At 43.3% G+C, this 23,380-nt stretch overlaps 7 protein-coding genes across 21 annotated transcripts; 2 read left to right on the top strand and 5 right to left on the bottom strand.

Moving 5' to 3' along the window:
• Positions 1 to 206: 206 nt before the first annotated feature.
• On the bottom strand, positions 207 to 926 carry LOC135617020 (monothiol glutaredoxin-S3-like). The gene has a single exon (XM_065116878.1). The coding sequence runs from the start codon at positions 823 to 825 to the stop codon at positions 385 to 387; it is 441 nt and encodes a 146-aa protein (XP_064972950.1). The 5' UTR covers positions 826 to 926; the 3' UTR covers positions 207 to 384.
• A 1,014-nt stretch (positions 927 to 1,940) lies between these two features.
• LOC135617019 (transcription factor VOZ1-like) lies at positions 1,941 to 4,486 on the top strand. Of its 2 annotated transcripts, none has more exons than XM_065116876.1 (4): positions 1,941 to 2,530; positions 2,640 to 2,831; positions 2,920 to 3,442; positions 3,518 to 4,486. In XM_065116876.1, the coding sequence occupies exons 1-4, from the start codon at positions 2,279 to 2,281 to the stop codon at positions 4,072 to 4,074; spliced, it is 1,524 nt and encodes a 507-aa protein (XP_064972948.1). In that variant the 5' UTR covers positions 1,941 to 2,278; the 3' UTR covers positions 4,075 to 4,486. The 2 variants fall into 2 exon arrangements, with proteins under 2 accessions (XP_064972948.1, XP_064972949.1); XM_065116877.1 differs by having other exon boundaries at positions 1,942 to 2,530; positions 2,643 to 2,831.
• Positions 4,487 to 4,849: 363 nt separating this feature from the next.
• LOC103991369 (ras-related protein RABA1f) lies at positions 4,850 to 7,071 on the bottom strand. The gene is made up of 2 exons (XM_009410804.3): positions 6,661 to 7,071; positions 4,850 to 5,559 (listed from the first exon to the last, which is right to left on the bottom strand). Exons 1-2 carry the CDS (start codon positions 7,068 to 7,070, stop codon positions 5,127 to 5,129), a joined length of 843 nt encoding a protein of 280 aa, XP_009409079.2. The 5' UTR covers position 7,071; the 3' UTR covers positions 4,850 to 5,126.
• Positions 7,072 to 7,974: 903 nt separating this feature from the next.
• On the top strand, positions 7,975 to 12,169 carry LOC135617017 (sirohydrochlorin ferrochelatase, chloroplastic-like). Of its 14 annotated transcripts, none has more exons than XM_065116867.1 (8): positions 7,984 to 8,118; positions 8,430 to 8,502; positions 8,591 to 8,668; positions 8,800 to 8,861; positions 9,467 to 9,577; positions 9,662 to 9,754; positions 11,675 to 11,716; positions 11,798 to 12,050. In XM_065116867.1, exons 3-8 carry the CDS (start codon positions 8,656 to 8,658, stop codon positions 11,903 to 11,905), a joined length of 429 nt encoding a protein of 142 aa, XP_064972939.1. In that variant the 5' UTR covers positions 7,984 to 8,118; positions 8,430 to 8,502; positions 8,591 to 8,655; the 3' UTR covers positions 11,906 to 12,050. The 14 variants fall into 14 exon arrangements, 12 of the variants coding, with proteins under 12 accessions (XP_064972933.1, XP_064972941.1, XP_064972939.1 ...); XM_065116862.1 differs by having other exon boundaries at positions 7,985 to 8,118; positions 8,591 to 8,691; XR_010488579.1 differs by adding an exon at positions 12,119 to 12,169 and having other exon boundaries at positions 7,993 to 8,118; positions 8,468 to 8,691; positions 11,798 to 11,992.
• LOC103991367 (uncharacterized) lies at positions 12,088 to 13,044 on the bottom strand. The gene is made up of 3 exons (XM_009410793.3): positions 12,761 to 13,044; positions 12,401 to 12,643; positions 12,088 to 12,333 (listed from the first exon to the last, which is right to left on the bottom strand). Exons 1-3 carry the CDS (start codon positions 13,042 to 13,044, stop codon positions 12,297 to 12,299), a joined length of 564 nt encoding a protein of 187 aa, XP_009409068.2. The 3' UTR covers positions 12,088 to 12,296.
• A 1,465-nt stretch (positions 13,045 to 14,509) lies between these two features.
• LOC135616147 (probable xyloglucan endotransglucosylase/hydrolase protein 26) lies at positions 14,510 to 15,814 on the bottom strand. Its single transcript, XM_065115330.1, has 4 exons — positions 15,497 to 15,814; positions 15,326 to 15,426; positions 15,044 to 15,237; positions 14,510 to 14,978 (listed from the first exon to the last, which is right to left on the bottom strand). Exons 1-4 carry the CDS (start codon positions 15,744 to 15,746, stop codon positions 14,606 to 14,608), a joined length of 918 nt encoding a protein of 305 aa, XP_064971402.1. The 5' UTR covers positions 15,747 to 15,814; the 3' UTR covers positions 14,510 to 14,605.
• A 3,068-nt stretch (positions 15,815 to 18,882) lies between these two features.
• On the bottom strand, positions 18,883 to 22,238 carry LOC135617016 (auxin-responsive protein IAA17-like). The gene is made up of 5 exons (XM_065116857.1): positions 21,599 to 22,238; positions 20,882 to 21,111; positions 20,218 to 20,359; positions 19,795 to 19,856; positions 18,883 to 19,204 (listed from the first exon to the last, which is right to left on the bottom strand). Exons 1-5 carry the CDS (start codon positions 22,093 to 22,095, stop codon positions 19,167 to 19,169), a joined length of 969 nt encoding a protein of 322 aa, XP_064972929.1. The 5' UTR covers positions 22,096 to 22,238; the 3' UTR covers positions 18,883 to 19,166.
• Between the last annotated feature and the right edge of the window lie 1,142 nt (positions 22,239 to 23,380).

The raw sequence follows: 23,380 nt of genomic DNA, 5'->3' as shown, positions 1-23,380 counted from the left end.
GACCACCACGAGTTGACTTTAAGACGAGTTATGCTTCTTTCTTTTGGAGTAATCGGGTTCTCGCCATTGCCCAAAAGTAAAAGCAAAATATGAGTTCACGTGTTGCTTCTCCATTAGCTGCTCCATGGGGTCCGCTAGCTCCATTATTTTTCCCCCTTTGATAAGATAAAGCTAGGAAAATAATACGTATATTGGAGACAAAGATCTGAACAAAACTGATGTCAGACAAGTAATTAATTGCACGAGCGTCGTCCACAAAGTTACAGGCTTACATGTGGCGGAAGCACACCCAGTTCTCTTCCTCTCAATGTCACAGATTACATCATGGACATCACGGAATTGATTACAAGCGAGAAGAAAAAGGAAAACGTCAGCCACATCCGTTCATAGCCACAAGGCTCCGGCTTGCTTCAGGATGGGCACCAGCTCGCCGGCGATGTGGACCGCCATCAGCCGGTCCAGCCCCCCGACCAGCCTCCCCCCCACGAAAACCGCCGGCAACCCCGCCCCCGAGGCCTTCGCCTGAGCGAGGCCGCTGTCCCCGGCGCCCGCCTCTTGCAGGCCGGCCATGAGGGCCGCCTCGTCGGCGTCCTCGCCCACCTCGCACACCACGGGGTTCACGCCCTGCCCCAGCAGCAGCTTCCGGACCACGTGCACCATGCAGCAGCCTCGCCGGCCCACCACCACCACCGGGTTCTCCTCCACCGCCCTCTTGATCTCGCCAACACCCTTGCTGCTCTCTCCAAACTCCGGCGCGTCCGACGACGTTAGGTCCACCTCCGACGGCCACGCCCTCCCGTTGCCGTAGGGGATGGCCTGCTGCATCACAACGACCCGCTCAGTTAGGTGAGCGGGAGCGGGAGGGGGTGGGCAGGTGCAGTGGGAGAAGCGTAGGAGCGAGGGGGGGCGTGTGGGGATGTATAATGCGGGGGGTGGTGACGTCGCGCGTCGATGCGAAGCTCACCACTCCGCCATCGACGCGTCGGGTTCTGCTGCGGTCCGCCCGCCTGTCACTGACGTGGACCGAGCAGCCACCATCTGCTGACGCGAGTTGCGGGTCTTCGGGATCCGCTGCGCACGCTGAGGCAGCGTCCGCATACCATACGGTAACCTGTCCGGTTCTGGTTCTCCCGCAGCGTCGTCGCTCTCCGCCCGTGTCCAGCTTAGCTGTCCAGCCCGGACACAGTCCAGGGTTTTCGATGCCAGTTACCCTTCCGTTTGCTCCATGTGTGTCACGGTACCCTGAAACGTGATCGAAACGAAGCATCAAATCCGGGCTTCTCCAAAACTTTGGTCAGACTGACACCACAGTGTACGAGTTGTGGTCACCCTGGCCCACATCAGTTGGGCCGGTGACTCAATTCGCGACAGGAGGTGATGCTTCTAGCGAAGTCGACGAGGACGGTGACGCCACCGTGACAACGAGGTAAGCCACGACAATCCGACGCCATGAAACGCCAACGACATCGTGACAAGGAGAGCAATAATAATTTTAGGCACGTGCAATTCCACTCTCTCCATCAGATCTTTTTTCGCTTCTTATCCATTTTCCGACAATTAAATCACATAACAGTGAATTATCCCAAAAAAAATAAAATTACTCAGAAATAAAATATAGTTAATATAAGAACTTGGGCGTGATACACGTGGAATCTAAAGTGGACAGCACATGGGGAAGTTCCTGCCACATCTGGTATGTACAGGTCAACATAATCCAACGCGGATCCACCAACCGCGCCACCCAACCTTTCCCAACATGGAAACGTGACGGAATGACCGATTAGTGGCATGAAGTCACGAATAGCGGCTGAGGCTGAGACTTTGAACACTAATCTCTTTAAGATGTGTGCAATCATGATGTTCGATACCGATGGTCGTACACCTGTCGCAAGAAACCTTTTAATTATCCTGTTCGAGCGGAGTGTTTTGAGGAGCAAGTGTCCGTGTGAGGTGTGTTGGGGTGCGACTCCGAGGCGCGTGCGAGGCCATGCATACGCTTTGATGGAGGTGTGGAGGAGCAGAGCAGTGCACTGGCTGAGCTGAGCTGAGCTGAGCTTTCGAGGAATATATTCGCCTCTCACCTTTGCTGCGTTACCCCTCGCTTTTTCCAGATTCCTTCCTTCCTCTCTTCCCCATTAACTCTCGGTCCATCAATGGCCGCCTTGTACCTTGTGGAGGAAGAAGAAGACGAAGAAAGAATAGATTTCTTTCTTTGCGCCCAAAGCCCTCTTTCTACGCGTCGGCCGGAAGAATTCGATTCTTCCACCGATCGGAAGAGATGCGGAAAAGGAGCGGCGGAGGTGGAGGCGCGGCGCTGCACCACAACCATCACCGGCGGGCGATGAGGGAGAAAGCCAAGAACCAGGTGGACGACCTCCAGGCGATGTTTGCCGGGTTGCAGTCCGCCCGCAGGGAGGGCCGGGCCGCCGACGCCGCTGTCCTCGAGGAGCAGCTCCACCAGCTGCTCCGTGAGTGGAAGACCGAGCTCAGCGAGCCCTCCCCCGCCGCCTCCGCCTGCTCCTCCTTTCTCGTCTGCGTCCTCCCTCGCCCCTCCCTCTATCATTATTCACCTCGTTCGTACTTCTTCTTTTTGTCACGGATAGTGCTGACTCTGAATCTCCTCTCCTTTTGGCTGCAAGAAGGGGCATAGCCGCGGGCCTTCCGATCTGTCCTCTTACATCCGCCGCATGCTGCAACTGAACGAGGAGGAGGAAGACGACGACGCCACGAGCAAGTTGACCGTGCTGCCACCCAAGGATGAGCCGCTCGAGGTGCTCGGCCCGTACCCTGTGGGACTTCAAAGTGGCGCCGCCGCTGCTTTTCTCCGAGAGGTGAGCATCCTTAAGCCCTTGTTTCATCTGTCCTTAGGAAATCGTGTTTGCTCTGAGATCGATTTATGGATTCCAAATCGCTTTGCAGGAATACTTGATGGCCCAAGAGATGCCAGGCTACGGATTTGTAGCCGCCCAGCAATACAAATGCAGTTCTACAGGAGCACAACATGCTGCCTTGCAATGCTTGGAAGGAGCCGACGATCTTCAAATCCAACACTACAATCTGCATCAACAACTACCCCAAAATGTGTTATTTGGCTTTACTGCCGCCGGTTTCGATGCAGGCGATCTGGCACCACCTTTTTGCGAGTTCGTCGCGGCGACATGCCCTCCACCTTCGGCTTTCCTGAGACCCAAGTGTGCGCTCTGGGACTGCCCCAGGCCTGCTCGGGGATCAGAATGGTTCCAAGACTACTGTAGCAGCTTCCATGCCACTCTGGCACTCAACGAAGGTCCTCCTGGTATGTCTCCGGTGCTCCGCCCTGGTGGCATCGACTTGAAGGATGGCCCCCTCTTCGCTGCCCTCATCGCCAAATCACAAGGGAAGAACGTCGGCATTCCAGAGTGTGAAGGAGCAGCGACCAACAGATCTCCATGGAACGCGCCTGGTATGCATCGACAACAACTGCGTTTGCAGAGCATGCACGAATGACTATGATGCTTCCTCGTGTGTTTGCTTGCAGAGCTCTTTGATCTCTTGGTCCTCAACGGTGAATCGCTCAGAGAATGGCTCTTCTTCGACAAACCTCGAAGGGCATTCGAGAGCGGGAACAGGAAGCAACGATCGTTGCCGGATTACAACGGGCGTGGTTGGCATGAATCGAGGAAGCAGGTGATGAAGGAGTTCGGAGGGCTCAAGAGGTCCTACTACATGGATCCGCAGCCGCTGAGCCATTTCGAGTGGCATCTCTACGAGTACGAGATCAACGACTGCGACGCGTGCGCTTTGTACAGGCTCGAGCTCAAGCTGGTGGATCCGAAGAAGAGCGCCAAAGCGAAGGTGACAATCGATTCGATGGTCGATCTGCAGCAGCAGATGGGGAGGCTTAATGCAGAGAACAAGGCGATGGAAAGCAAGCGATACGCCAAAGGCAGGCCGAGGTTTCACTACAAAGACTCTGCTGAAGCCATGTATTCTGCTTCGGATTTCGTTGGCCATATGGAAGATGGTCAGAGTCTGCATTCGTCTCTGGAACAGGAAGCTGTTGCCGATAAGTTGCATGGCTATTTTGGCACATGACTCGGGAGAATCGACTTCGTAGTTGTGTTCGTTGCCTCACAATGTACAGGCACTGTTGCCGAGGAATACATTGACAGGAAGGAGAAGATGTGCCATGTCTTTGAGCACTTGCAGTGTAGAAGAGACTGTGCAAGTAATTCTGCTACTGAAGCTTCCGAAACAAGCCATCTGCTGTTGGCATGAGAGTGTCACGAAGGAATCAGATGCCTAACATCAAATGGGCAGTGATTTGTTCCATCAAAAAGATACTGTTTTTCTATTGTTTTGGCTGCATTTACAGCTTTGTTAAAGCATGTGCTGTAAAAGTTAATTGGAATGGTGATGTTGGAGATGAACTCAGATTGAATGGGAGCAATTACAACATCAAGCATATCATCAATCTTTTAGCTAAAAAGATTGGGTATTTTCTCTATGTATAAATGGAGTAACATAATGCCCATTGAGGATATCCCTTGACAAACATTTTGGACAAGTATTCTTTAGATTTAATTAGAAAAGACTACTTTCAGCAGAGAGTGAAAGTGGCATTGAATCTCAACATAGATTCATGATTTCATCAGAGCAGTGGCAGCATTGTCAGATGATAAGAGGACTAAGTCACTCTCACCATACATAATCCACAGAGCACCTGTTGTATCAGCAGTGTAGAACTATAATATAAACTCTGCATCTGCAAAATATGATACCAATAATTCCAACTGATAGAATAGAAAAGCTTACCTAAATCCAGATCGAAGCATTTATGAGGTTAAGGGAAGAACAACTGAGCAATCACTGATATAACAAAATAGCATTCCTGATTGCATAGTGCGATACATCGGTTGCAACAAACACTTGCTAACAAAATCCAGTTTGAGTTCAAGCCATATATAAAAGTGAGAAGAAATCTTGCAGTCTGCACTCTGGAACGATGACCACTCGTATAAAAAGCCATACTGATACTAGCTATGGAAGTGCAGGTGATGCTAAATTTTCTTGGAGTTTGTCTTCAAGAGAGAAGTACTTGGAAATTTGCAAAAGGCAACCCCATGCAAGAATGCCAAAGAAGAAAGCTAAGTTGAGCAGCAGCCACGTTTCTTAACAGCTGATACATCATCTTTTCCTCCCATATTGATGGTCTGTCCCTTCGGAAATACTGCAGCATCGTCGCCAACATCAAGGGCTTTTTTGCTTGTTACTCGATATATCTGTGATAGCACTTCTGTAAATGCATTCTCCACATTCAGTGACTCCAAGGCAGATGTCTCCATGAAGAAGGTTTTCTCCTTCTCAGCAAAGACCTCAGCGTCCTCCAGGGAGACAGACCTCAGGTGACGCAAGTCAGCCTTGTTGCCCACCAGCATTACCACAATGCTGGGGTCTGTATGACTCCGTAGCTCCTTCAACCACCTCTCCACATTCTCAAAAGTGGCATGGCGAGTCACATCATAGACGACGAGTGCACCGACAGCTCCTCTATAATATGCACTTGTGATGGCACGATACCTATACATAAAGAGCAAGAGGATAGAACACATCGATTATAGACACAGAAGGTCAAGCCATATATGAAACAAGAGAGCAAAAAGTCAATTTTTATGCAGGAGATTATGAAGAACAAACTATGAAATTATAGATATCAGGCAAAATTGGCCAGACAGCAGTCTCCAAAAACAATGACTTCTATGGCTTTAGAGGATCAGGTTGATTCTGAAGAACAATAGAGCTCTTAAATCTGTCTGATCACAATTTCCAATAAAAGATCAACTATACTGTTTCAATTCAAAGTTTCAACATACAAGAGTAGTCATGTAGATTACTTCTCAAACAAAATGCTAAACGCGTCGAGGTTCAATCATGATAATTGCTGAAATCAAGAAAGATCTGGATTCTATTTTACTCTTGTTAAGTTTATAAGCATATTAAAAAATCAATATAGCTGATAAAACAAACAGATTGTTCTTTTTTACCTCGAGTTCTTTTGGTAGCTCAAATGGCAATTCAAAGCAGTAAAATCTGCCAAGTTTGTCATGGACCTCTATAAAAATGATCCTGTTGAGGAGAAGTCCCCAGACTCAAAATTGATGAATGAAGGAGATAAAGTTCAAACTGGCTTTGAACTAGTTTTGAGCATCAAGCTCAATATTCAAGAATCGGGAGGAAATGAGGATCTTGAATGTTCATAAGAAGAACCAAAGAATTGGTAACTTTAGGAGGTTGTTACCGGAATGCTCTGATCCAACTGTCGGAACACAAGCAAGAGTCAAACTGTTCCTAACGTTCCCAAACGATTCGAGATGAGAAAGGGGGGAGACGGAGAAAGGAACCATTTTTCCTAATCAATACTATCGCACAACTAAAAATCCAATGTGGTCAGAAGTCAGAACAATGCCTCGTGCTTCACCCGGCACACAGAAATGTGCAATGTGCTTGCTGCTAATTGACAGGAAGAATGCACGCCAAGCACGCACCAAAGTCGAAAAATCACTTCTTTAGCAAAAATTGCAGTAGAAGCTGAAGGAAGGCGAAAATTTTCGGAACCAGGGATCTCAGACAGCAAAATGCCTCACGATCCGCAGCAAGATCCGTTTGGCTAAGGGGGTTTACCGTTCTTGGCCGGCGGTATCCCAGATCTGGGCCTTGACGACCTTGTCGTCGACGTGGACGGTGCGGGTGGCGAACTCGACTCCGATGGTGGACTTGGACTCGATGCTGAACTCGTTGCGGGCGAAGCGGGAGAGCAGGTTGGACTTGCCCACCCCGGAGTCCCCGATCAGCACCACCTTGAACAGGTAATCGTACTCCTCGTCCGCCCTGTACGCCATTACGACACCCACCTCCCTCTCCCTCCTCCTCCTCCTCCTCCTCTCTCCCAAGTTCGATTTTTGTGAGACTAAGAGATCGAATGGGAAGGTGGTGCGTGCCCACTCGACACGCCCATGTAGAGAGAGAGAGAGAGAGAGAGAGAGAGAGAGAGAGAGAGAGAGATCAATAAACGAGGAGAGCGCGCTCTGCATGACTTCAGCGCCGAGCCCTGCTGAATTAAAGAGAGAAGATGGTAGCGGCTGCAATTTTTCTTTTTTCTTTCAGACAAGCAAAAAAAATACATTTTTTTTTAAGAGCATAAACAAAATAAATATAAATTATTTGGACATGTAATATTTTTTGGTTCAGCTCACTAATTTGAGTGGGAAGTGCTTCCCATTACCCACTTAGTCGATCAGCGGGTCAGACTTCAATGAAGTCAATTCAATACAAATTTACACATGCACTTCATTCATTTCCTTGCATTGCGCATAATATGCAGCCTCTATATATATATATATATATATATATATATATATATATATATATATATAATGTTTAGTGTTGGAGGGGCAAATATGATATGTTTGGAAGTTTATTATTCATACTTCTTTTTTTTATTATTGATAACTTCTTGCTATTGATAATTTCTTATAAAATAAAATATTATTATTTATAATCCTAATATTATTAATTTATTTTTTTCTTACCATCTCTTATTTTATCTTTATTATCGATGTCACTCTCTACTTATACTATCATCGTCGACTTAATCGGTTATCTGACCTTGCTTGACACTAGTATTTTAATTAAAAAAAATGAGGAGAAAAAAAAAGGAAGAAAAAAGTATTTATATCTATTTGCGAAGGATAGTATAAAAATATTTAAAAAATATAAAATAAGATTATAAATAATAAAAAGGGTGGCAAATACTAATATCCTATTTTTAAATTTTTGAAAGGATAAAAATGTAAAGAAAAACACTTTCCTCGGTTTTTGGGCTTAAGTGGATGATGGGCTACGTGTTGTTTTGTTGGGCTTCAGCCAATAAATGGGCCTAAACGATCTGTCGAACCAAACCGGGTCTAGTCGCCGTGGCTTCTCGCCGAGCCCAATGGGGTTTTCTTATCGCCTTGTGCTCATCGCCACGCCATCTCCTCCTCCTCGTTTCGCCTTCGATAGTTCATCCTTTAGTGGGGAAGCAATTTGGCGACGGATGATGCATTCTGCCACAACCCCTTCGCGAGCTCCAATCATAAGGTAAGAGGACGCGTTGATTCCCGTCGATGTCTCGAAATCTTTTGTACCATGTGTGAGGGTTTGATGATTTGGTACTAACGCAGTAATTTGAATGATACATAGTGCTGTTTCTTTTTTGTAGCATATATTAATGCACCCAATTTTTCCTATTAGATGTCATATGTAAGAGATGAATTTTCCTGATTTTTATTGTACGGAAACTTCGGCATTATTTCTGTATTAGAAATACGACTTGTCACAAGAACAGGAAGGAAAAAGAAGGGGGGAAAATTAGGTTGCCACTGCTCTCATAGCTTTCTCTTGTTGCCAAGATTTTGTTGTTCTGATAGGGTTTTGTCTTCGAATTAAGAACAAGTGCCAGTAGGGAGTATGCATGGATTCCCGGTAAACTGCCTTTTCCCAATTTTGTGAAGTTGCGAAGAATTATGACGAAAAGTAGTCCCCTTTCTGCAAAGTTTGGTTTGAGTCTCAGAAACGAAGCGACGGGAAGAGTGGAACACACGGTGGGTGACAATGATGCTGTGATCATTGTGGACCATGGATCTCGACGGCAAGAATCTAATCTCATGCTAAGTGAGCTTAAATTGTTCATATATTTTGTACTGCTGTCATCCTCTTTGGCATTTTTATCCTATTTGGTCATATGAAAAAGCTAATTGAGTATTTCGATTGATAGTACAGATGAGTTCGTTGCAATGTTCAAAGCTAGAACTGGTTATCACATAGTGGAGCCTGCTCATATGGTAATTGCTCCTTATTTAGCTTCTGGATTATACTTAGTACAATCGATCTAGAACACGAAGGGGACATGGCAATCACTGGTTGGCACAACGTGCATCATGGCACAAAGTATCCTGCTGTGCCTACACCATTCACATACCAACAGATAATACATTGGTGTCACTTGTCACTTTGCATGTTTTAGCACAGCAACATGCTAATGCCATCTCTACTGGTCAGTGCAATATGCCTGCATGGAAAAATAGAACGTTTTTGCATGCCTTAAATTGCTTAAGTAAATTTACTTTCCGAGTGCTGGGAATGATTCACATGTCTGAAGTTGCTGCACTCCTGATGCAGGGAAAATTTCTAGAAGTTTATCTAACATCACTTTCTTCAACATTATAATTCTTCAACTATTAAAATTTATTTCATTCAAAATATTTATATGGATGATTTTGGTAAGATTAGAACTGTATTCATTGTTGTGTATAATGCACCACATATGAATCAAGTAGGTACTAATGAATGCATCTTTTCATAGAGTTAGAGGATGTGTATTACCTTTGCTGCTATTCTCAATATTTACATAGGTAATGACTGAACTACAACCTATCTGAATAACTAGGAATTGGCTGAACCATCAATCAGGGATGCATTTAAGTTATGTGTGCAAGAAGGAGCAAAGCGTGTTATTGTCAGTCCATTTTTTCTTTTCCCAGGACGACATTGGCAGCAGGTATGTTCATTGCACCTGGCATGCTCATCTTGTTGTTAATAGTATACATGCACAGATATATGAACCCTTACCATTGTTATTTAGGACATCCCTTCTTTAGTAGCTGACGCATCCAAAGAACACTCAGGCATATCCTATGTCATAACAGCACCTCTTGGGCTACATGGACTTTTGGTGGTATGAATAATCCCCTATTTTCCTTTGCATTTAGATGTATATTGTCAGTGCCAATTGCATTCACATGAATCCTTAAGTAAATGAATACACAGGTGACATGTGATATTTGTTAATATATTAACTCATCATGATGCTGATGATGCAAGAAATATTTAGAGTCAATGGTGATTTTGCAATATGATAAACCTTCCGCTGTTGCCCGCATTCCAGGGAAGAACAACAGTGTTTTAGTGGCAGAATGTTGCACAAGCAATATTGACATTAACAATGCATTATTTCTCGGTCAAGCTAGAATATGACCTTTGGTTAGAACCTCAATCGAAGAGGTCAGTAGTAAAAGAGTGCTCGACTGTGGCCACCAAAGTTATCACATTATGTATGCCAACATCATGGGTGGGTATTTTCTCATGGCATGTGATGAGTTAGTTATTTCTCAAAAGCCAATCATAAGTTGATCCTCCATTAAATTCTATTAATGTCATATTCTTAATTCGAATCAGAATATGAAAGCAATATAGAATAACATTTTAAAATGCCATGAGATGCCCACAGTTTTGGCCAGTGTTTGGCATGGTATGTGCTCCTTGGATGTCATGGCAAACCCCTGGACTGTCAAAGGGGTGCAAGCAGGAAACCAAAAAATAAACAAAAAGAAGAAGAAAAGCGAGAAAACAAATGATAATAAGCAGTGCTGCTTTGACGATCTCCCCCTCATCCAACCTCCCTTGGATAGTAAATGACATTAATTAACTCAGAGTGGCATGGGTTGATATTAAGCTAGGGATTTATTCAACCATTTGAAACCCCTGAAGGCCCAAATAAACAACATAGATAGGTTTTAAGCTATCACTCAGACCCAAACCAATATGATTGATGTTTTACGACCAGTTGGCCATAAGAAACATGATCTTTTACTGTTGTGTATAACTGAGTTCTCTTATATCGAGCCTCAGTTACATGTTGGCATGGAAAGTCTCAGTCTATACACTGAGATGTGCCTGTAAGGAAATTTCTGTAAGGCATGTTTACATTAAAAATAAATAAATAAATGTGACATCTGCATCTTTCTATATTACACCACAATTTATTTGTATTACAGAAAATGTTGCAAAGAGTTTGGACCTACAAAGGTAAAATGCTGTTAAATTCACAGCATCAAGTGTTTTTACCACTCAATGCCAACAATTAGCTGCCATCAGTAGGAAAAGGGATGACATGTTACTGCAATATGCAACGGAAGTGGAACATTTGGACATGCTTCACACATTATTTTGTCATCATGTCTGGACTGCTTTTGACCACCTTTAACATGACATTGAGCATGCCTTGAGTTTTATTTTGGCTTTTGACACAGTTAAAATATACAACACAAACATGGTTTTGAGACTAGGGAAGCGCCTGTTTAATAGACCACCTTTATGACATCATGATGTACCAACAAAAATGGTGTTAATATATCTACTAGTATGATATCATTGTGAATGTGATATACTACAATAGTAAGTTTAGGCCCACATAAAAATTGTGGTAACATGGTTGGTGTAAAACATTTTAATGTGATTATCATTGGTATCATCACTAAATGCAAATGATTAATGCTGAATTTTCGATTACGATCGAATTTTGTGAAGTCTAGAACTTTTAGTTTCTGTAGTATGACTGTTCTAATCATTGGAAGTATTTATGATATTTATCAAAATGACCCTCTTTTGATGACTCGGCAACATTAACCGTCATCTTCAATATCCTGGTCAAATCATTAGATCATCTGTCTCCATCCATTTTTTTTTCCATTCTGCCTCTGTGTCTGCACTTTGTTTTTATTTGTAAACATGCATTCTTTGTTTCTCTTGATTGTGGGTACCGGGTAGGCTTGAGGATCTCATGTACAGTTGGTGAGGTTTGACTTTGAAAGCGCAGGATGTGGTGAACGATCGAATAATATTGCTGATAATATTGAATGTAAACATGCAGTCTTTTCTCTTTTCCTACCATACTTCTCTGTTTAAGTTACTAACATGGCTGATAATATTGAATGTGCAGGATGTGGTGAACGATCGAATAAATCACTGTTTGAGCCACGTAGCTGGCGATGCAGATGAGTGTACTGCATGTGCTGGAACAGGAAAATGTCGTCTATACCAACCATGACATATGCATTTTGCAACCAGTTAAAAAGCCGTTGCTTTGGATTCAATTGGTTTTCCAAAGCCTGCAATTTGCTTTTTCTTGACGCATGTAAATGATAATATTTATGTCATCAATCTGTTTAGATATCGATACGATACGTGTTCTACATTATTCATAACAATGCTTAGTTCGGAAAATCTACATGACCAGCTAGATGTATCTTGTATTTTGCAGGAACTCTGTACAATTGGGAGAAACATTAACATATTTAGTTGAAGGTCACAATGTTGCTGCTGGTTCTTAAACTGTTCAGTATACAATGCAACAGGGCTATCATTCGATCTGTGACATTAGAAAGAGGCATGTTCTTGCTTAGTTTCTTCACTATCATGGAGCACAACAACAGTACTCATCATCCCTTCAGGCTCTTTGCTGCTTCCCCTTTTTGGCTGCATAAAGTTACAGGAAGATTGCGTAAGAACAAGTGTTGGATGTGAGAGCATTCAGAAAAGGTACCTTGAGCTGGGCTTATTCATGCTCTTGGTGGGCACTTCTCTGCTTCCTCTGCCAAATGCAACCTCATCCATGCTCTGCCCTTGCCTCCTGTACCTTCCACCGGTCGCCACGAACCCCGGGCAAGGCCTGAAGGCTTTTATCGGCCACCAGCCGAAGCCGGGCACCGTTGCTATCCCGCCCTGGATTCGCCCCTCGCCATTGCAGCCCTTCTCAACTTCCTCCCTTCCGCAGGTCTTGCAGCCCCTTTAAAGAGTAAATTCTCTCATCAGTCATTTATTTTCTTTTCTTCGTCTTGTTTGTTGTGTAAATTAAGCTGGTGAGAAGAACTTAGCAGGAATTGCATATAGATTTACAGGATACCTGAACTGGGGGTCTTCTGTGCCTGCAACCAGTGATTCGCCATCAGGAGGGCGGATTCCTTCTTCAGGAGGAGGAACAGCAGCGGCGGAGCTTTCTTCTTCCTTTGATGCTTCGTCCTCGGTTACGATAGGAAACGCAGCTTGCGTGAAGGAAGAAGAAGAGGAGAAGCAGCGAAGAGTAGATTCGTGGGGTGGCTTCGCGAGCGAAGGATGAGGAGGACGAAGAGAGGAACGGCGTGGGAAGAGGAGGAACTGGGAAGGCGCGAGTGGGAGAATTGTAGCCATTAGAAAACCAGAGAGAGGGGAAGAGGGAGGATATATGGATCCGAAAACAAGATTGAAGGAAATTTTGTGGCCATCTTGGATTCGGGTCGGATCTTTACAGACCCTAATCCAATAAGATGATGTTAAGCTTGCGTTACATCCCGGTACATACGAACGGAATGGGATGGCGCTTCTTCCTGCAACTCCTCTTTCGAGCGCCTCCTTTGGACTCTTTTCGCGAGGCGAAAGGACGTGGTGGAGTTCAAGATCCGGGATCCTCATCGGCTCCTGCCGGAGTATGAGAACATCGACTTCATTCGGCTTAACCGAATCGGATTGGACCGGAAACGTTTCGGATCGGTTCAAGAACGGCCCATATTTCGAAGGCGAATAGCCGTTAGCCCCCCACAAGCCCTTCGTCGCCTATAAAAACCCCGCCTTCGACTCGAGGCTTCTCTGATTCGTTCCTTCTTGCCCTTCTCGTCCCGGGAAAGCGAAGGAACGACTTCGATCTCCCATCCCTCCTCCTCGCGATCGCTCCGCTTCACCACCCGATCTTGTGATCAGACCGACGAGGGATGCATCGAGGTCGATGTCCGGAAAAGGTGAATCAAACCTTTCTTGCTACTTACTATCCATGATTTCGGTGTACCATCTCGTTTCTGGTTGTTGTCCCAAGATTTCTAGGGCAGGTTCTTCTTTCTCGATGCACACCTTTCTTATCGATGATTCCGCCATGCGATCTCGTTTCTGGTTCTTGTCTCAAGATTTTTAGGGCAAGTTCTTCTTTCCTGATGCACGCCTTTGATTTTTGTTCGTTTCTTTATGGAACTCTTTCGGGAGGTAGAGGTCCTCGTCTCAAGATCGATGCCTGGAGCTCGAATCAACTCTCTATTGACATTTATCATCCATAATTTGCGCATAAGATTCCGTTTCTAGTTCGTGTATGTTCTTCTTTATTGATATACGCGGGAGGTCGCGGTCGTCATCTCAACTAGCTCCAAACAGAGCCATGTCTGCGGCTCAATATCATACTCCATGATTGGAGCTCCAAAACTGATGTGATCAACCCTTTCTTGCTATTTCTAATCTGTGATTCATGTATTAGGTTTCGTTTCTGTTGTCCCAAAATTTCGTGCGTAGGGTAGTTCTTCTTTTCTTATATACGATTATTATTATTATTATTATTATATTATCATTTTATAATAGTTCTTTTGTTGATGTCTTATATGATAACTTCTTAACGGACCAATGAAACTGCCATGATGTTTGTTGCAGTATTATTATGATTATTATTATTATTTTATAATAACTTTTGGTTGATGTGTTATATGGTAATTTCTTAAAGGACAAATGAAACTGCTATGATGTTCGATGCGGTATGCGAAGATCCAGAATCAAGCTCTTCATCCATACACGACACACTACCATATCTCAGGTACGCCAAGTCACCATAAATCCCTATAAATTCTATGAGACCATAACATAGAAATAGAAATTTATTCCAACAATAATAATTTTTAATAAAGCAATAATGCAGCAAAACAACACGTACATACACAAGAAACAAGCCGGTAGTACATTAATCTTGTGGCTGAGAGCACTCGGGGGGCATGTTTCCATTGAATCTGCTGGTATCCCTGCAGTAATCATAGATCATGTAGCTGCCCCTGATGTTTGCCATCTGCGTCTGCTGATCTGGAGTGAGAGTGCTCGCAGGGTACGTGGAAACGCACTGCGCGTCGTCCCACACGCAGGCGCGCAGACCGAGACGAGCGTAGCCGGCCACGAATGGCGCGCTGCCCCAGTCGATCTTTACCCGCCCGCCCTCGGTCGCCCACCCCTCCCCGTTCCATATGCTCGAGTACGCCTTCATGGCCTGCTTGCTGGGGTAGGGAATGCCGAGGCTTTCGTAGTTTCGGAAGAGCCGGATTGGGGTCCCGTCCACGAACCACCTGCAGCGAATGAAGGCTGTGAGGGGGTCGTCTTCGTTTGTAGACTCAAACCTTGATTCACTTACACGATCTCGCTGGGGTTCCAATGGATGGTGTAGTTATGGAAGCTGGAAGTAGGGTCGAACCAGGGGTAGAACTGCTGCTCCTTGTTCCCCATGCCCTGTGTATAGATGTTCGTGTGGATGATGTAGGGCTGTCCGGTCGAGTTCCCCAGGAACTCGAAATCTATCTCGTCGTGTGCTGATCCGTCCGAGGACATCTGCATGGGATGAAGAAGATGTTGATCGTAGAGGATAAAAACCTAAATGACTTTGGTGGGAATTGATCGACCACTTGCATCCACTTACGTAATACGAAGTGACAGTACCGGCAGAATTCCCTGCGACCAGCTTAATATTCATTTCTATGCTGCCAAACATGAACCGATTGACGGTGTCGATCCGACAGCCTAAACATGAAATGAAATTATATGCGACAGTGAAAAGATCGGCTAGTTTAGACTCTGTATATGTGTATACCTGTTTGGTTAGTGAGGGTGAGGGTGAGGTTTTCGCCATCGGCGGAGATCCGTACGTTCTGCGCTCCCCAAGAAGGTACAGTGTCGTTGGCGAAGTTTGCATGAACGAGACGTCGATCAAACGCGAACAGAGAGACAAGAGCGACGATAAGGATACGGGCGTCCGCCATTGCCGACCTGCAACCGGCCGGAGGTGCCTCCTCTTGTTTACGATATCGAACCTGTGGGGGCTTCAGATATATGATAGCCATGAACGAGAGAGCCTGTTCTTATATATGATCCGAAAACTGAGCCGACTCTCCACAGCCATGCCATTACTGGATCCAACTTTTCATTTATATATGCCCAAGGGATTCATCTTGCAACGCTGGCATAAAAATCTTGGTTCTGATTTAGTTGTGGCGTGCACTAAGCGCTTCATGGTTGTAAGCCGGTGATATATAATATTCGCTGATTGATATTTTTCCTTGGCCGGCGACATGTTTCAAAAGTCAATGTATCTGAGCGATCCAATCGTTCCTTATTGCTGCAGCTGAATTAAAAATGAACAAAATAGTTGGGGCTCGATGTTTGTTTGCACGTTTGTATGTTCTATTTTTTTTTCGGTTAAGGAATGACCAGGTCGAAATTATTGGTCTTTGGAATTGCTTTACATGATATTCATATTAGAAGTTATAGTTGGGGATTGTAACACGACCATTTTGGCATGCAAATATTGCTCGAGTGATTGGTTGTGATAATTTGATACCCCTAAAGCGCTATATATTTTGGTCTCTTCTAACAGGAGAGAAGATGGTTGTACTCATTTAATTGAGTAATTTATTTTATTTTCTTATGAAAAAAAAATCTATAGAAAAAAGAAAAACATAAGTGTCATTGGATCAGTTCAGCTAAATAATCTATTCTCAGTAGTTTGAAGCATTTTATTTTCCTTTTTTTGCATTGTGATAGATACTTCATTCGTTCAATTGTGATTCTAGTTGCATATAAGATATGTAATTTTATCTAAACGGATTAGACTAATGTGCTAGCTCAGAGAACAAGTATGCCAGCAAATGCTTTTTATATCAATTTATATGTTACCACAAAAGACTGAGAATAAAAGAGGACCTGCCAGGCTTTTGATTGAAAAATCCTTGAATGTTTGTCGTCATGTAGCCAATTAATTAGCTTGGAGAATGAAATAGAGCTACACTGATTGAACAACAATGACGATTTAACTATTTGATGAATCTTTTCTATCTTTTAGTAGAACAATAATCACTAGTTAAATCAAAATCTTCTTTAATTGTTTCCAATGAATCAGCTTTGTAAGGCCACCAAGCTCTTGTGCAGAATTTTTCTTGGCTCAGCAAGAAGAATGGTTGGGAGTGAGATCATATCAGTAGTGGTTGCCATGGTGCATTGGATTCACGGGGGAGCTAACCTTGTCTAACAGTTTATTAACTTAGCCTTCATCCTTTGTTCTCGTGTCTTTGTACCACAATGTTGTAGAGGGAGATTTGCAGTGCAAAGGTTGGTATTTGATTCAAAGATGACGTGAACAGAGTTATATGTTAAGCCAGCATATAACTCAAGACTTGATCGGATCGTGTCCCATCCGATTTTGATAACTACGCTTACATAACAGATGAGGATGAACCAATTGGGATCAAAGATGAGTCAGCCAAAGCAAGAGAGATTTCTTATGCTTGTGATAGGTGACACGGCTATTGTCCTCAGTATCTTCCTCATCAATGCTTGGTTGGCTTGATGCAAAAATGTCATGATCTGGGCCATGTATCCTGGCCCAATTTAGAAGACAGATCAGGTCTTGATTGCTCATTAGACTAGGCTACATTTACTACACCACTCACTAATAGACAAAATCCAAATAGTCTTGATAAACTTGATTCTCAACCACATGCATGCATGTAAACTACTGTTTAAATAAACAGTATCATCTCACAGCCTGTGAGTTAAAAAAAGGTTCAGATTGTAAGAGGTTGTTACTATCATCTCACAGCCTTCCTTTGTCACAAAAGAACAAAGGGAAGAAGCTGAAACCCTACTTGTGTTCCAAGGACAAGAAACAAGTAAACGAATAATGCTTACTTCAGTAGTTGTGTATCTCAGGAGAAAGAGATAAACACAAGTAAAAGAGGTTGTGTCTCAGTAATCCTTGGCCAAAGTCAACTACACGGGTCATCAGTCAGTCAGTCAGTCAGTTCAGAGACAAGGATGCTGTCAGCAATGGCCAGTAGGGGATGTATCAATCACCATCTAACGGCCACTCCTAGCACTAAATGAAGACTGTCCCCTCACCCACCTCCAATGCAGGCCCCTCACATGCCCTCTCATCCATCGCACGATGGCCATATTGTGATTGACACCTTCTCCCTCCCTCTCCTCCCCACCGTTCATGTCTTCCCATCATCGTCACTGCTTTGGCAGGGTCAGCAGTCATGGTTCTGATGTATTTGAGTGCATCAGCAGCCATCAATGGATGCCCTAGTTTGTTTTGGTCAATGTGCAGCTTCTTTTAAGAAGCTTCAGAGGACTCACTCTACTTGCAGGTGATACACTCTTAGTTCAAGCAGCCTTTCTGGCTCTGCAAAAAGGCACACTCAGTCATATCTACCTATGGAGAGAGAGAGAGAGAGAGAGAGAGAGAGAATACACCAGTCAAAAGCATAGAACAGATATGGATTGCAATGCTCGAAGTGGCCACCAACAGAGAGACATCATATGAAGAGAAAGCGGAGTGAGGCATCATTTCTAAGGAGGAAGTCTGATTCCCAGGGGGGAAGAAAAAGCCTAATTTTAAGGGAACACAAACGCACTCACCAAATTTGCACTGCCCTATATTTAATTGGAAGATGAAATGATGGTTTTAGGAACCTGTGAACTCTTCTGCAGACAATATCATGGCCCTAAAAGAGCACAGCAAATAGATGGTGGTGGTCTGTCTCCACACAGCACAGCCTCTCAAATAAAGCTGGCCATGGAGCTTGACTTCACCATGCAGGTCTAGTACGGGAAACAGAAGGCCTGAATGGAAGTATCACTACAGTTGGAGGACCAGAAACAGGGAAATTAGGCATGAGGCTTTTCAGACGAACAATCACAAAGCCATTTATCTCGGAAGAATGAGAAGTCAGAAATGAGACACAGGAACATCTGCACTTCAAGAGCAAGCGAAACCTAAAAGAGGTGGTTTACGAGGTGGGGGTATGACCTCAACAACATGACCAGAGAAGAACACAAGGCAAGAGGTAGCATTGTAGCCAATTCACCATCCGAATGCAGTTCATTCAGATGCACTTTTAACCTTTATGTCCTTATCAGAGGTGTGGACATTTGTTGGGTGACTTCCATTGTTAGGTATCAGACGAGAGATAAAAGACATTGTAAACAGCAGTCTCAAATAGGACACTTAAATTATAACAGTTGCAAACAGCAAGCCAAATGTTCAGACATACAACAATAGCAAGACAGACATACAAACACCAAATTCACAATCATAAATAGCTTATATGATCCTAGGGAATCTTAGCTAACAGAGCCTTAGTAGCAAACTATGCAATATGATAGATATATGACGGTTGCCGGTGGCCTTGTTAAACATTTCGGAGGCCCCTACGGAGGCACCTGATTCATGTTTGATTTCATAGAAGGGTCGGCGATGGCCCCTAGTTACGGTTCTTGCATTTCTCCATGGCCCTTGGAGCTGTAAGAATAAGGACCACATTTGGTTAGACATTCTATCATAACGAAAACAGAGGTAAATATAAGAAGAAGATTTTAACCATAGGTTTTACTTCCAATAAGTAGACGCATTTTCTGATCAAAACTCGAACACAGGTAGTGGAGCTTCACCTTGTAGCAGTATCTTTTACCACAATGGTGGTAGAGTTAAGACAATAAAGCACATCTTTTGAGCAGTGGGTTGATTAGAATATGGCTATCAAGAATTAGGGATTAATGAATACACAAAAAAAATATACAATGAGACCTAAATGATTCATGACGTATCCAACTATCACATGAGTTTGTTCTGTATCAGGTGGAAAATGATTAGCATAACACATCACGATATAATCTTAAATCAGCTATCGAACATATCTACATACCTGTCACAATTTCAAATGTAAAAGTTGGCTGACTACTCATATGGGAATAGAATTCAACAATCCAAAAAAGCTTCACATTTCTTCTATTAACTAATGTTACATGCAGTTAAGTAACCAGACAGTCTATTTGTACATATATAATTTTGGATAGAGCAATTCTGCACACCGGTTTAATCTTTGTACTCACCAAGTCCAATTGCATCTGAACCCTTCATTATCCTCAGCCTCCTGCAAGAGTCGATGAACATCCTGAAATTTCAAGTAAAATATCAGCAGTCAATGATCAAGCAGCAATAGACACATCAAATCTGCCACAAAAAGAAGAAAAAAACTCACTACCTAGAATAAAATTATTGGAGATCGAATCATTCACTAGTCACCTGTGAAAAATAAGTTCAAGCTGAACTAGACCATGGGAATATACAACCTAAGTCTCGGATTATCAGTTTTTATTTGCCTCAGATATCTCAAATGGGTAGCAGTCGATACCAAAACATATGCAAAACTGGAAAAGGATGATTAATCTGTAGTAGAAGCTAAATGGCATGTTTACGATCTGTATTCTTTCGACTATAGCTATAAAGTTCACATCGAGGAATATTGTACTTACTCCCATGGCACATCTCCGACAAGCATCCAGTCACCATCTTTGTCTTCACAAGTGAGCACATATTCGGAACCACTCAGAAGATCCATCAACCTGCTCTCGGATAACCCATCTCGGCTTGGTACTGCATGAGAACCGCACTGGCCTGGAGTAGCACAAATTACAAAAAGCAAGTAAACTCCTCGTAATGCCAACACACAAACTTTTCAACTTCGGAACAATAGAGGAGATGAACAAGAACTCTGCTTCAGCATTAAGAACATCATACAGTTCTACAGTGTTTCACAAAGTAAATCATGATTCGGTCTCAAATAAGTCAAAGAAGGGTCAGAGAATTTTGAAATAAAATTAAGAACTCGTTTGATCTGATGAACACTATCATATTATCATAGATGCAGCTAAATTTTATTTCTTAAACAACATACGGATGGCGCGATCCTCTTAAATCATGTGAATCACAATATAAGTGTAGCCAATGCAAGATATCAGCCTGACTGAATCGTTTAAACAGCATAAAAAAGAAAACCCATACAGATCTAAGAAAATAAGCAAATAAATGACTGAATTTTGGCAAGAAGTACAACAAAACGTTTACTCTTAGAAAGAGAGAAAATCAAGAAAATTCTGTGAATCATAAGAGCAAAAATGGAGAAAAGCCACAGCTCACCGATGGTGAAGCCACTGAACATCTTCTTGAGTGCCACGGAGAACTCGTTATAATTGTTGTACGTCTTCAGGTCAACTTTCCTAAGGTACGGTGCTCCATCCATGCTGACCTTGACATAAAGACATCCTAGACCTTGTTTTCCATCGGCATCTTCCTTGTTCTTTGACGGATTTGTTGCCATAGTGTTCTTACGGTAGCTGCGGATCGGTGGCCAACCTACCACCTGTGCCCTGTTCCAGTTTTTACTCATCATTAGATGTGCTCATCAGATCAAAACAAGACTAGCCTAGTTAAAATCTCATCCCCAGTTCGGAAAAAGTTTGTCCCAACCAAATCAGGTTATCCTTCAAAGTTCACAGAGAACATTAGGAACACCAAACAATAATTTGAGAAGTTCAGCAAAGACAATCTTTAGATCAGGAATTGGATTAGATTCATGGCATATCCAACTTCTTATCCATGTGCAAATGCAGCCCGTAATTTTGAAGTGTGTAGCTACTAAAGATCTACAACTAGTTTTCTTAGCAACCTTACGATCTCCCGTAATTTGAGAAATCAAGTAGAACAAATTTATATTTTCTTTTTGAGTAGTATTATCACCTTAGAACATGTAGAAACATGCTTTCTAAGATAAACAACACCCATCATATATGACGGAGGAAACGAAACAATATAAAGATGCAAATTTCAGCTCCGGCAGCGGTTGGAGACACTTACTTGGCAGCAGGCGCGACGCCACGATCACTACTACCAGCAGAATTCCCAACCTGTGCGGCGGCCTTCCGCTCTTGCCCGGCCGCCTTCGCCACCGCATCCTTGCCGGCGTTGCCGTGCCCGGGCAGCAGCCCCCCGCCACCGTTCTCCCCTCTCGGCGAGAACAAGGCGCCACCTTTCCCGCCCTCCACCTCGGATCCGCCCCCTCCGGCAGCGAGGCCCCACTTCCCCGCCCCGTCGATGGCGTCAGAGAACCCCCTCTTGGCGCCGGAGACGAAGACCTTAGGGAGGCGCCCCAGGGTGAGGCCAACCTCGTCCTTCCGTTCAGCGGGCTCCGACCCAGGGAGGCCCAGCCTCAGCTCCGTATCCTTCAGGTTGAGAGCCCCGTCCTCGGCTCCGCCGCCGCCAATGCCGGCGGCGGCGGCGGGGCAGTGGAGCTCCGAGAGACCTATGTAATCATGCTCGAGAGGCGGTGATCCGCAAAGAGAGCCAGCGACCATTAAAAGTGGTGATCTTTGAGAGAGAGAGAGAGTACACAAGAGAGAGAAGAGAAGAAGAGATAGAGGTAGCGAGGAAGACGAGTATATTCCAAAGCGCTGAGTAAGGAAACGGAGGAGAGGAAGAAGAAACGAGATGTCTTTTACTTCGATTTGGGTCGTAATGTGTACATGAAGAGTATAATACTTCACGTCATCGTCTAATCATGTCATTGTAATGGAGGCAAAAAAATGATGATAAATGTCATTTTCTTTTCGTGCATGTGAAAGAGATTATTAATGCTTTTATTTTTTTTGAATTAATCTACCGACAAAACACTGTGAGTTTCCGGCGGTGTCTCAATTAACTTTTCTTCTTTATATTTTTTTAATGGAATAATTAATACTATAACCTATTAATAGCTTTGTTTACTGAAAAGGGTACACTAGTGTGGGTAACTACTCGCGCCGCTCGGGTGGGCAGCCGCACGTTGTGCTTCAATAAAATACTTGGAAATTAACTCGATATTAAAAGAAAGACAAAAACAACAACAACAACAAAAAAAAAAGTGGGGAGCTTTGGTAGATCTGTCTACTTTTTTTTTTCCTCATAGAAAAAGGTTAGAAATTGTAGCAATGCATGTGGAGAAACAATTTTATGATAATTGTTTAAGAATTCAAATAATACAGAGACATATTTTTTATCTTATCTTAATGTCAGTATTCATTGCTCACATATATTTTCTCATTCATATCTGAACAATGAAGATAAGGAAAAAGCTACTGCTTAGAAATTGGGTATATATTTTTTTTGGCTGAATAATTTTATGATAATTGCTTAGGAATTCAAATAATACAGAGACACATTTTTTATCTTATCCTAATGTCAGTATTCAATGCTCACATATATCTTTTGTGCTAGTGTGACTATTCAATTATGATAATAAGGGAAAAGCTACTGTTTAGAAATCAGCCTAATGGATCAAACATCTGTAAGTAACTATATTCTTCTTCATAATTGCATGGTTCTGATTGCAATTGGTTTAACTATGCCCACTTGATTTTAAATATGTGTACTGAATTATTAAGCTTAGTTGATTCCATGGGATAGATCTATAATACTTGGTATATTATATATGGCAGTCTCCTTTAATACCTACCTAGGATACTGCATCAAGTTGATATAATATAGATGACATCTGTTAGCATCAAATGCATACAATTTCTATTTCTGTGCTGCAAACAATTTAGGCAGTAAGTAATTCGATGAACTTCAATAAGACACCATTATAGTTATGATGACTTGTTT

The sequence above is a fragment of the Musa acuminata genome, chromosome BXJ2-7 (assembly GCF_036884655.1).
Source record: "Musa acuminata AAA Group cultivar baxijiao chromosome BXJ2-7, Cavendish_Baxijiao_AAA, whole genome shotgun sequence".
Taxonomy (NCBI): Eukaryota; Viridiplantae; Streptophyta; class Magnoliopsida; order Zingiberales; family Musaceae; genus Musa; species Musa acuminata.
The sequence above is the reverse complement of the archived record's forward strand: the minus strand, read 5'-3'. Positions and strand labels throughout refer to the sequence as shown.